Source organism: Diuraphis noxia, unplaced genomic scaffold (assembly GCF_037042655.1).
Source record: "Diuraphis noxia isolate RWA-SAM2 unplaced genomic scaffold, SU_Dnox_SAM2 contig0004, whole genome shotgun sequence".
NCBI lineage: Eukaryota > Metazoa > Arthropoda > Insecta > Hemiptera > Aphididae > Diuraphis > Diuraphis noxia.
The window spans coordinates 59,296,047-59,309,263 of NW_028301714.1; the positions used below are offsets into that span (position 1 = coordinate 59,296,047).

A 13,217-nucleotide genomic window follows, 5' to 3' on the forward strand; every position below is an offset into this window, starting at 1 on the left:
TGAATACTGTTTAATCTGTAAAAAAGACTAAGGAAAAAAAGAACAATTTTAAAAATTATTTTAATTAATTATCATAAAATAAAAGAATTATTATTAATATTTAACACTGGTGTTGTACAATATAAGTTAAATATATGTCAAAAAGCTTATCGATAGTAGGGTAATAAAAATGCAATTTATTAACAGGTGGTCCATAGTTGTAAGAAATTGAATTTCGACAACAAACCTAAAAATCATGAAAATTCGTAAATTATTTTATGCTAGAAATTCGTAAAAATTTTGCCTTTTAAATCTAAGATTTGAAAATGTAATACAAGATTCCTTACAAGTTTGTCAATCTTTCACAAAAAAATATCCACCAAAAAGTCAAATTAAGTTTTTATGAGCGTTTGAAATTTAAATTTTTACAACATTGGATTTTCACTATAGATTTCTCATTTAGCGATTTTCTTTTTTTGGTTTAACTCTAAAACAAATGACCGCAGATACTTAAAATTTTCACTGAATGTTTATATAGGCATTTTATATATTTAATAAGATTTTCAAAATATTTTGATTTGTTTTGAGGAGTTTACTGACATTTTAATTTTTCGGTTTTTTTTTTTTTTTTTATGTCGATAAAAATTTATTTTTTAGGTAAAAAAGCTTGAAAATTTAATACAAGGCTTCTAACACATTGTAACAATAGCGGTTGAAAAATATTTAAAATACATAGGCATGATTTGATTTTATAAGCATTTAAAGTTAAAATCTTGACTAAATACGTAAAAATTACGGTTATGTTCAAGTTATCTTAGATAGAACAAACATTCAAAGTTTGAATTTTGACAACATACGTAAAAATCACGAAAATTCGCAAATTATTTTCAGTTAGGAATTCATAAAAAGTTTTCTTTTTAAATCTAAGATTTGAACATTTTTAACAATCTATAATATGTATATCCTAGACAAATAAACCGTCTCCGCTCAGAATCGTTTTTCGTATACAATGATATTGATATAATATCCTTGGATTCAAATTTAATTCCATCCTTTACAGTAACCCACTTGTAACCTACTGTACAGCAGACCGACATCTATGACTTACTCGCTTTTTTAGAGTATGAATGCATTTTTCGAAAAAGATTATATCTAAACTGTACTTATCATAGTATTTAGTTTTATCGGTTAGATCCTCAAAAATTTGATATAAGTATGTACATGCAATTAAGACGTCCTCATAAACCAGAATTTTTTTTTTTACCATAGCTGGTTAATGAAGACATGGGCGTTCGCTTGCTAGAACTTCTAAGATTTATTTTACGATACACATGCCAAGGATTTTGGTTATTGCCTATATTGAACTCCTTATAAATAGTCGATATGGAAAATTCGTTGTGTGTAATCACGTAGGTAGGTCGTAGGTACTAGGTAAAAAATAAGGATCAAGACGTCTGTAAAATTCAATCTCATTTTTTTCTTCCAAGAAAGTACTTATTGCACATTTCCCTAATATTAAAACTAATTATGCATTAATCGATGTAATTAAATATTAACAACGAACAAATAAATGACTATTAAAACGGAAATAATATACACATTTTACTAGTATGTACAAAGGCGACGGGTTTAAACGACCTAACTTGTCAGCATATTTTAATTGTTGACGTTGTCAGGAATCGAATAAGACGTCAAGACACCTCGTCTGTTGGGATTCACGCCCAAGTTTTCCCAGTTGATCCACGAAAGCCTGGCTGTTAGATCTGCGGAAATAAAAAAAAATCATCATTCATCATCGCATGCACTTTAGGTAACTCAGGTACATATGCATAGCTACTTATGACAATAAAACGTAAAATAGCAATAATTCACTAATATATATTGTTCTTTTTTCTACTACAAGACGTCATTCTATTAATATTTAGGAATTTTTATGTACGAATCACTTTCAAATTATAGCTTGTTGATTGATTTCGAAAATCGAAATTATGAATATTTAAACCATAATAAGATAACCTAATAGGTAGGTACCACTTTGTTCAGTGGGGGAACACGCCGATTCTACGTATCTCCCCGTGCCTCCTCGCTATCGACCCGGTTGTCCTTTGGCGGGACGTTTTAGAAATAACTAATAATTAATAGTCACCCAGAGGCTAGAATGCAAGGGCTATAACTACATGGTTTAAGTGACATTATTTGAATTTTGTAATAATGGAGTTTAAAGTTTTAATCTAGATATCATTTTTATTTGGAGATTAAGTGATTTGATACCAGATCTCAGAACAAAACAAATAATTCACTTATATTTCTTTACCACCAAATAAAACGGAAAATTAGTATTTTAGCTGTGGACTTAATTCATAATTTTATTAAATGTCACTTAAACCTTTTGTGTTCTAGGCGCCTCTTATATTATCTATATTATGTTCATATAGATAATGACTTGTCTTGAGTGATTCATAATCACCTAGCGGCTTGCCGGAATCACTGAGTATGACATGTAACCAGTAAGTTCATATTTTAATGCAAAAAACCAGTAAAAAAGGATTTTTCAAAATTTAACCTCTATAGGGGTCAAAAAGGTTATATTATAATACAAAGAAGAAAAATTGTCCGTTTGTTCGGTTTAATCTCTGGAACTAATAAATCGATTTATAAAATGTTTCTAACATCAGAAAGCTACATTATTCCGTGGATCTGTAGTATCTATCATGATAAAATGGCCATTAATATTTTTACAGCAAACCTGAGATTTTTTATAGAAATTACAGATATAATAATAATTATAAGTATATTTTTGTTTATTATATAGGTAATTGCTATTGCAGATTATATACAATTCAGTATGGATGAATAAGAAATTATCAATTTGTTAATAGGTACAAATTTTAAAAATTGTTTCATCTTTACAAAGCTAATAACGCAATAAAATGTTATGATTGAATATAATTTTAAACTTGTATTTTATATGAATCCGTTAAAAATCTTTAATGGAGATTAAATTAAAGGTAATTCCACTGGAAATTGTTATGGGGAGTTTTGAACATCACTAACTACGCCGCTTATATTCAACGACGAATTAAACACAATTTTTAAATCATATAGAGTTGGTAATTTAAGTGATAAACGAGTTGCACGGAGATCAGCTATAGGGTGTTCAACCAACCGGTATTTCACTTACATAAACTTAAAAAGCCGGTATTTCCATTTGATTGAGAGTTTGATATAAATTAATTAATATTTTATAGTTTTTGTGAAATTGGTTATCAGAAATTGCCGTCAAGTGACCATAAACCGTATAATCTTAACGAAATATTGACTTCAGAGTTGAGTCTAGATATTTCAATATTTGTGTACACTGATAGTCAACTTAAATATTTTTATATGTAGGTAGTATGATTAGTATATTTACATAGGTACCTGCAGCCATGTCGATGTCGTATGTTAATGTGTGTTAGAACTCTGTGGTACCCTATTAATATTATCATGTGCCGGTATATTTTCCAAATTAAAAATTGGCAACCTTAGAATCAGCTAGCTAGTGAATTATTATATTATAGAAACTAACCACTGGTATTCCATTCGGCACGTTCGGGCGTCCGCTCTCCGCTTAGACACCGCTGGACATAGGTCAGTGGGTCACAGTCGGCCGACAGGACTTCGCGCAACAACGCAATGTAAGCGATCGCCAGACGGAGGGTGTCGATCTTGCTGAGGCGCTTCTCGTACGGGAACGTGGGCACATGACCGCGGAGCTCGTCGAACGCCGAGTTGATGCTGCTAAACACCAAACGATTAATTATAATAATATTATATTATTATACTGCGGTGTGAACGTCGACGGTCGGTGTACGAGATAAACGACGACGGACACTCGATGTGCACCTATAATTGGTAGGTATATAGAAATATAGGTATATAGTTTTTTTTTAATATAGTCTTTTGCCCCAGATATTGCAATGCCAGTCGTTCGAATACGAATGATCAACACCTTATGTGACACTTACACGATTTAACTATTACTATTAATATTTACTTTTATGATAAATCACAATATGCATGTTTAAGAGAACGCTACAGCTTACAGTACTATACACCCAAATGTGTTGTCTTATGTCTAACAAATGTTTAACATAGCAAAAACTGTTTTACACGGGATAGAACCACTCGTGCTGTAGTGATAGCTATAAGAATCCAAATTCATAAACAATATAGTTGAGAATATTATCTCAAAAATACAGTTTTATTTTTTCGATATAGCTTATACGAGGTCTAATTGTATCAAAATCCATTATTTATTTGGGTTTTTCAAACTTGAATAACTTTTTTTGTAACTTCAATACCGAAAAAATGAAAACGATATTTCACAGTCGAAATTCTCCCTTTTATGTGGAAGAAATTTCGTTTCTTGGTTACAAGTTTACGACTACAATATAGCCTTCTTGGTTCTATCCCGCGCAAAATAGTTTTTTGATATAATATATCTTACATATTTTGTAAGACGAAGACAACACATAAGGGAGTTCTCTCTTAATGTATGCATTATACATTGATCTACTATAACCAAATTTAATTTCGATATAAAAATGATGGAAAAATTGGAAATAGGTTTATATTGACAACGGTTCGACTGTTTTAATGATTATTTATTACCTGTAAAAAAATTAATTGGTCCATTTGAGGTGGTGTACAAATTGTAGAAAATTATGCATCTTTTCTTATATGAACGTAATTATTATGCGTATATACAATATTTCATAATTAATAGTATAGCACTATAGCTTATGTAGACGGGAAACATATAACATCAGTTTTTTTGCATTGTTTAAAATGTATTGAGCAATAATTTAGTATGTGACTATTAATTATTCGATAAGATTAATAGATATTTGGACAATAACAGACATTTATATTTACTACGTTTATATGATGGCGTTAAAATGGTTTGACATTAAATTGGTTTTAGATTCTTAAACTACATAGTACCAGCGTTTAAAAAATGTATAAACTGTCTTAAAATTTAATTAAGACACTCACACTATATGTTTCTTAGACAACGGTCTGAAACTTTGTTAAGTATCTCTTTTCTATGAGCGGACCACTGTCCACTGCTGGTTCACGAATGACAACAAGGTGGTACGGTAAATTAATTGATAATAAATCTTTGTTTTTATGAAAATATCGTGTCATAAAAATGCCATCGTCAGACACCCCGAAAAATAATTAAATGACCAATATAATTATTCTAACTGTGGCGCTGATTGAACAAAATATAAATAGGTTTTTACTATTTTATACCGGTTTATCTAAATACGTATATGGTATATAATATGTTTCAAGTCATTACCTAGTTAATACTGAATAGGACATGGGTTGGTCGTAGGTGCATGGGTGAATCGTAATTCACATAATATATGGTACACGAAAATATTATTTCAGAATTTCTGCCTTTGACCTATATGTTTACTATTATAGGATATCAATACAATATCATATATCTTACTTAAATTCTAGATGGTACCTATCTAAACGGTATTTATTGTATACATCGCAGTGTGCGACTCGCGAGCGAATTGTAAAAATCGTAAAAATTCCTTTATAAGAGCATGTAGGCTAAAAGTTTTCGACCTGGTCGTTTAAAATATAATAATATGATCGGCCGCGCCGTTCCGAATGCGACCCGCCCGGGCGTTTGTGTTTTCGCGCGCGCGCATGCGCCGTATCAGGGTCTTACATTTTGACCGGCGTGGGCCTATCCGCTGCCCGAGTCGGCGCCAGGTCTGACCTCAACATTCGTCTACGTTCCCGTATGTTGGCTGCTTGCCTCTGCACCCTGTACCCGCCACCTCCACCGCTGACGCCGCCCGCCCCTTGCGCATCCACAATCGCCGCCGATGCCACCATTCCTGCCGGAGCGTTGTGATGATGGTGGTGATGATGATTATGACCGTTTCCATTGCTATTATGATGATGGTGGTGACCATGGTGATGGTGGTGATGATGATGGCCCGCGCTACCACTACCGTGGTTTCCGCTACCCGCACCATAGTAACCATCCGCTACCACCCCTACCATATTCTGCCGACCCATTGAACCACCTGACGACGTCAAGTCAGCACCTGGTAGCAAAAACAATTATTATTATAACTTATTATCCAGCAATTTTCACATTTTCATACGGACAGGAATCGAAGTAAAGGAAAAAAACTGATTATAGCATTGAAATTGTTTGTCGCGATGTTATATTATTTTGAAATTTTCAGATCGTTGATAAATAATTGTGCTTATTACCGGAAATATAATAAACGCGTATTGTATTGAATTTTTAATGAATTTATAAGAGTATCTTTATACTATCCTAACACTTGTTTTTCAAAAATTTCCTTTAAATATAAAACAAAATTTAATCACACATTGCATATATAGTATATACCTATAGAAAATGGGTTAGTCATAGAGTTCCCTTTACTCTGACAGTGTAAGTGAATATTTGAATTTTAAAAATGTTCTTTTCTTTTACTTTGGCGGTTTAACTTGTCGTGTAAAGGACAAAAAATTAAAATAAACAAAAATATTGTTATGATTGATGATAATAGATAATATATAGCATAACCATATTACACTCAATAATATTAGTGATGGGCCGATACCTGCACTTTTTACCGATATCCGATACTCCAACGTATGCTGCCGTTACCTGATAATATATGGAAATATTAAAAAACGACATTTTTGGCAAAAAAGCAAAGCCGATACTACCATAAAACCGATACCCTATAAAAAAAAACATTACCTAGAAAAGTAAAAACATTGAATAAATGGTAATAAGTGATTATTTAATATTGATAACCTAACCTGTGCATTTATAAGTTGTGATACTATGCAGTTCGATAGGTTTTTTTTTTTTATTTCGGTTGAAGTATCGGCTTCAGACTATCCCTAAATAATATTATGTTATAAATTATTTTCATAATTTAATAAGGTGATGGCATCAATGATTGGTGATATTTTCTATATACATACTCAATACTGGTAATTACCGGTGGACGGTGGTATATTATATTGTTTAATTATATCTATATCTCATAAACTCATCATTTAAGAGTACCGGATACCACGCGGTATACCATAATTAGATAATTACCGTAACCGTTGTTACCTACCGAAAATAACATAATCTTCATGTCTGAAGATACTCAATAGGTATACTCGATAAAAACTAAAAAGAGTAAAGTCCGAATTATTTTTGGAAAATCTCCATTTTTTGGTGTATCTAGTGTGACATAATAGAGTCCTCATAGTCTTACTTTTTAAGCTTTACGGTGGATTGTCAGCACTCAACGCACTATATATTTTGTTCTCTCTCACTAGTCACTGAACCACAAATGTGCACACTTACCTATCGATTTAAAATCAATACAGTAAATTTACGTTCAGCAAAATCAACCTTCTTAGTCAAAATTATAGTCAAATATTCAACCTTAAAGTTAAGAAAATGTTACCAGTGTTTGTACAAGACTTTTTTACGGTGTTTCAATTTCAATGCGAGATACACATAGATACGGACATTTTTTGATTTTAATATCTTAGTAGACCTATCTCACAATCTCACTCATCTTACATACTCATAACTAATAATTTGCATGCAAATTTAAATACATCGTAAAAAAGCCAACTTAGGAATACAGATAACATTCATGAATTTTTAAATTTGATCATAGGAAAATTGAACATAAAATACCAAACTAATAAAGTAATAACATAACGGTATTTCTGCTGATATCAAATTTGTATTATATTGTTATAAACATAGAAGATTAACAACCTTATTCTAACTAGTTATGAAAATTTTTTCCTACCGATGACTTATATTTACATAATATAATATGTTATATATATCAATTTTTTTTTTCATAATATTTATTATTTGACGATTGTTTTTTCGTCTTCATTTCATCATTTGTTTATTTTATCATTTGTCTTGTGTTAGGGGGGAGGGGGTTTGTACAAAATTGTACAAAAAAAAAAGTACAAAATACTATCATGGTTTGGTATTTAGATTCGAAAGTGGCAGTGCTGGAGAAACGGACCTCATTTGTTTTATAATACAGTTTTACACTATACACTAAGACAACACATATTATAAATATATAATTGTAATCATTTTATACATTTATACCAGTATACTTGTATACTCGTAATATCATGTGGTGACTATCGTGTATTCGGAGATAAACGGTAACGATTAATGATACGCTCAAATCAGCATTGATTTTATTAACAATTTAATTATCATATAGTAATATAGTATTATACGCACAGAAACACCAAGCATGCACCAGAACTCCATAATAATATCATGATATGTGATTGTATATCATGATATTATTTTTATTATTACATTTTTAATTAAAAAAATTTGTATTTCCATTGCAGGCATATTATGCACACCAATAGATGAGAAACTTAGCTCGAAAATTTGATAAGTGATATAACTATAAACACTCAACACCAGCGTCAAATTTACCAACTCTAAATTTATAAATAGCCCAATTCTTAATGAGAGGGAGTCAAGAAATCATATACGGGCTGTAAGCCTGTAAAACAATACTCTTGCGCCAAATGGACGATCAAAGTGCCGAAAATATAGAATGTATAATATTATATAAGTAGGGTTCTTAACAATAAGATATATGATATGTGAATTTTTTTTTCAAAAACAATATGAGGACGACAATAGATATAGTAGAACAAAAGATAATTATATATACGAACATGAGCATGCTTTCTGTTTATTTCTAAGTATAATTTTATATTAAACGTCACTGGTGATGAGGCACATTATAGAGCTGTACTATAAGTATAAAGTTACTGAAAAAAAGGGCAATAAATGACATTGCGTGAACAATGGTTGTGTGTTTACTACTAATCGAATCAAATTGAACCTGTAATAGGGAATTTGTCAATGGTTTGTTATTTGTTTTATATTAATATAATAAAAAAAGAATAGGTACATTTTGATGCGGTAACCTAGAAGCAAAACTGAGGTTTACTTAGACCACATGAATGTATAATGTATTTAAAATATTTCGAGTTACCTATTTAAGGTTACATAACTCAATTTACAGAGTGTTTTAAGTTTTTTCTAAATATGTTTAGTATTAAAAATTTACTGCCTTGTGTATCATATGTGATCCGCATAAGACTTTCATTATTTTACTTAAACTTGCCAAGGCCCAAGAGTATTGATTTATTTATATCTAGGGAATTTCCCATGTCAGAAACACTAAAAAAAGTGAGTAGGTTAGGTTATAAACCATATCATATAATATATGATACTTAGCCCGGGTGCATAAAAACTATACCGAGTGTGCATATGATAGGCACTTACGACGTTCGTGTAAAGTTCAATAAAATATAAAATATGTTTATGTTTATGTCGATTTTCAAAAAATTGATTATCACGCAGTCATTATCCATATTTTTTAAGTAAAATTTAACGTTTGTTTAATTTATCTGATCAAATTGATTAAAACTACCGTTTATGAATATTTACCTTGTCTTATCGAAGTCCCCACGAAACTGTGGTGGACAGAACGGTAAGTGCAACTAGGTTGACTTGAATCTTCTCCGTCACTGCAACTGTCGCCGTCCTGTTGCTGATGCGTTTGACACGAGTCGTTGGCCAACATGAAATCTTGGGAGAAAGTCGAAGTCTTACTGAAACCAGAAATAACAATAACGATTAGAGTCGCATCCTGGGCATTCTGTTCACGAATACTATCCCGTTGGTAACTATAAGTGGTGAATTATGAGGAGAGATAACAGCTATATATGAGCTGTTACATTTTTCAAATGTACACCACACAGAGTGAAAAATCCAAGCAAACCTATTATTAAATGGCTGGTATTCAACGAGTATAAAATCATTTATAATAGTTGATAAGTGCTTTCGATGGCCGTAGGTATATGTATAGATTATAGACCGATAGTCGACAATAATGCAATTTTAATTTGGTTATTATGTATCCATGCAAAAATAGGCTTCTAAAATGTAAAATTTTTGAATGGGTGGTATTGACGATACAGTAGTTACTTGTAGATATTGAGAAAAATTTTAAGTCAAATTTCCAAATCATGTCTAAGTCCAATACTCAAGTATATCAAAAATTATGTGAGTATATTATTTTTTGTGTGTCTCTGTGTACACCGTAAGTAGTCGAAATAATGCTTCGACATTCAACTTCTGTATTTTTTGTGGTGGACAAAATGAATCTAATTGACATTTTTATAGGTCAACATTATTATTAGTAGTTTTCAAAGTCGTAATATATATTGTTTAGGAGAATCGGGAATTTTTATACGCAAAATTAGTTTTCGAAAAAATCGATTTTTTGTTTTTGTGTTTAATAGCTGTGTTTATATAATACTATATTATATATAATATCGTAGGTATAACGTATAACTAATTTAAATTTTCATCAAATGTTTATTTCACAATTTTTCATTGTGAATTAGGCTCACAGACTACTGGAAATACCACTGAAAAAGGGGACTTTATGTATTATGTGTAATTTATTGTAGTTCCAATAAGGTGTAGGTACACGGTACACTAAGTAAATGTATTAAATCATAATTAATTTTAAAGATGCGGAAGTTGATGCATTTTTTTTTTGGAACTTTTTATACTATCCCCTCTCATGGTCACAAATATGTTTAATTTGCATGTAAATCTGAATAGCCAATAATTTTATTTTACATTTTTTACTTTTAAAGTAATTTTTAGTTATTTCGTATAAGGTTTGATAAATTTTGTATAGATTTATTAAGAATTTAATAGATTTCTAAATTTAAAAAGGCGGGTAAGTAAGTGTATGTTGTTCTGCAGTACAATAGGTTACAAGTGGAAACTGTAATGGATGGTATTAAATTTGAATTCAATGATGTAATATCATTGTATACGAAAAACGATTCTGAACGGACAGGGGCGCCCGCAGAAAATCAGCTCAGTGGGTGCAAAATTAAATGCATTTTATATATTCCCATAGGTAGTCTGATGCCTATTCACATTATTATGTATTTGGCTATACATCTACGTAATAAACATAACTCCAAATGTAATACGAAAAAATGTATAATACTACAAATTATAATACAATTTTAAACATAGGTATTATTAATAATATTGCATGAAATATGAATCTAATAGTATTATAGAAATGATAAACGTCTGAAATTTAGTTCAAAATACACTACACAGACACACGGTATGTCAGTGTATGAGTGAATGAGTATATATTATGTTCTATATCTTTTTGGGTTTCCCGGTAATTATTGTCGTATTCGCAACAACATTGTGTTATTTTGGTAGAATTAAGAAGATAAAAAATGTTATTTTTGTATTGTGTAGTAGGTAATCTACTAATCCAAGCTTTTATGAACGCCAAAATTTTATAAAATAAAGTTATGAATCCCATGTGCACAATGATTTTTTGTTTATTAAAAAATAAACAAACCCCCTATCTGCGGGTGCCTCTGTAAGTGGCAGTAAAAAAAAAAAACTTTGTCCGTAATTATTTAATATTATAAAATTGTGAAATCGTATGTTTTTTCTTCTTTAACCACTTTTATTTCGAGTACCGTTTCGAAAATCGAAAAATGACCTCTTTAAAGTACCAGCTCAAGAACATTGCCTTTCAGAAAAGACGCTACACTTGATACTTTTGAGCATGTTTAGAAGGAGAAAAAGTGTTTATAGAATAAAAAAAATAAACATCATTGTAAAACCAATACATTCCTCGCTCCGCTCAGAATCTAAAAAACATCATTTTCTATTAGTTTAAAACAAATAATTTTTATTTTTTATGTTTTATTTAGATGCTTACTAGGTAAATTTTTTTTTAAGGTTATCAATTTTAGAGTCTTATTAATATATAGTTATTCAGGTATTTCATTATTTTAGTTTTGTCAATCTTTGTACAAAACATATCTCATTTAAAATGTATAAGGTAACAGATTTTATAAGGGACTCATAAAATGAGAAGGCGTTAATCCTTGTTGGAATTTTTGTATGATTTTGCTTTTTTACATGGACGTATTATTGGGTTTTATATTTTTTATAATATTGTACAGAAAATATAAAAATTAATATTATAATGCAACATATGATTATTGTTTAATTTTCATTGTAATAAAATTTTGTATATTTTTAATAAGGGAAATTAAATTTCATCACATCATTGGATGTTGTTTTATTTAAATATCATTTTAAGAATGGTAAAAATAATAAGAATATAATATAAATTCTACTTTTTATGTTATTATTGTTGCTCATTAGAAATTAACTGTGGGAAATAATTTATTTTTAATATTTATTATACTTAATAATTAATTGTATCTTATGTCATTAATCTTAATAAGTCACTGCAGCGAATTTAGAAAACATTATAATATATTCAACACATTTAGCTACATTTTCACTATCTATTTTAGCTATAATTTATTATATTAATAATAAAAACTATATTTATTTAATGCGATGTATCAATTTTGTTTATAGTATTCCAAAACTATGGAACATCATTACCTTGTATACATGTTTTCCAAAGTGATTAATATTACTAGTTATATAAGTTGATATAATTTTAATGAGCTAATCTCAATTGTGCTAATTAATAGGTATCTATGTATATTCAATTAAATTATTTTGTATTACAAGTTAGAATAAACAGTGCATGTTAACATATTTTTTTATACAAACGTATAAACCATAATAATTGTGAAAATCGTCTAAATAATTCAACGTCTTTAAATTGACCACAATTAGTTATAATATATAATGTGATAAGTTACAATGAAATCTGTAACCATATTTGTTTATATGCTTACTTATAACAGAGTGACGGCGACGAGGATGAAGAATCAGCTTTAGTGGTCACAACGTGACCTCCACTTCTGAGCAAATCGGGTGATTGTTGCTGGTGCTGTTGCTGTTGGTGGTGATGATGATGAAAATCGTAAATGTTGTGCATATCCGGCGTCGATGCCATCGAATGATTCATAATAACAACGGTATTACAGTTGTTTGGAAGGTCTCATAAATTGCAATTTGGGAAAACATTAAATAAAATATTTTGCAAGTGATAAATTTCAATTGAGATTGTTAATTTTCTAGATCAAATCTGCCCAGTTTTGGCGAGCTAGGTCCAACGACTAACTGAACGTCAGTCGGCAAAGGA

At 30.2% G+C, this 13,217-nt stretch overlaps 1 protein-coding gene across 2 annotated transcripts; it reads right to left on the reverse strand.

Moving 5' to 3' along the window:
* Positions 1-1,432: 1,432 nt before the first annotated feature.
* On the reverse strand, positions 1,433-13,191 carry LOC107161487 (uncharacterized). Of its 2 annotated transcripts, none has more exons than XM_015507910.2 (5): positions 12,868-13,191; positions 9,536-9,699; positions 5,714-6,098; positions 3,548-3,756; positions 1,433-1,742 (listed from the first exon to the last, which is right to left on the reverse strand). In XM_015507910.2, the coding sequence occupies exons 1-5, from the start codon at positions 13,038-13,040 to the stop codon at positions 1,636-1,638; spliced, it is 1,038 nt and encodes a 345-aa protein (XP_015363396.1). In that variant the 5' UTR covers positions 13,041-13,191; the 3' UTR covers positions 1,433-1,635. The 2 variants fall into 2 exon arrangements, with proteins under 2 accessions (XP_015363396.1, XP_015363395.1); XM_015507909.2 differs by having other exon boundaries at positions 3,548-3,759.
* Between the last annotated feature and the right edge of the window lie 26 nt (positions 13,192-13,217).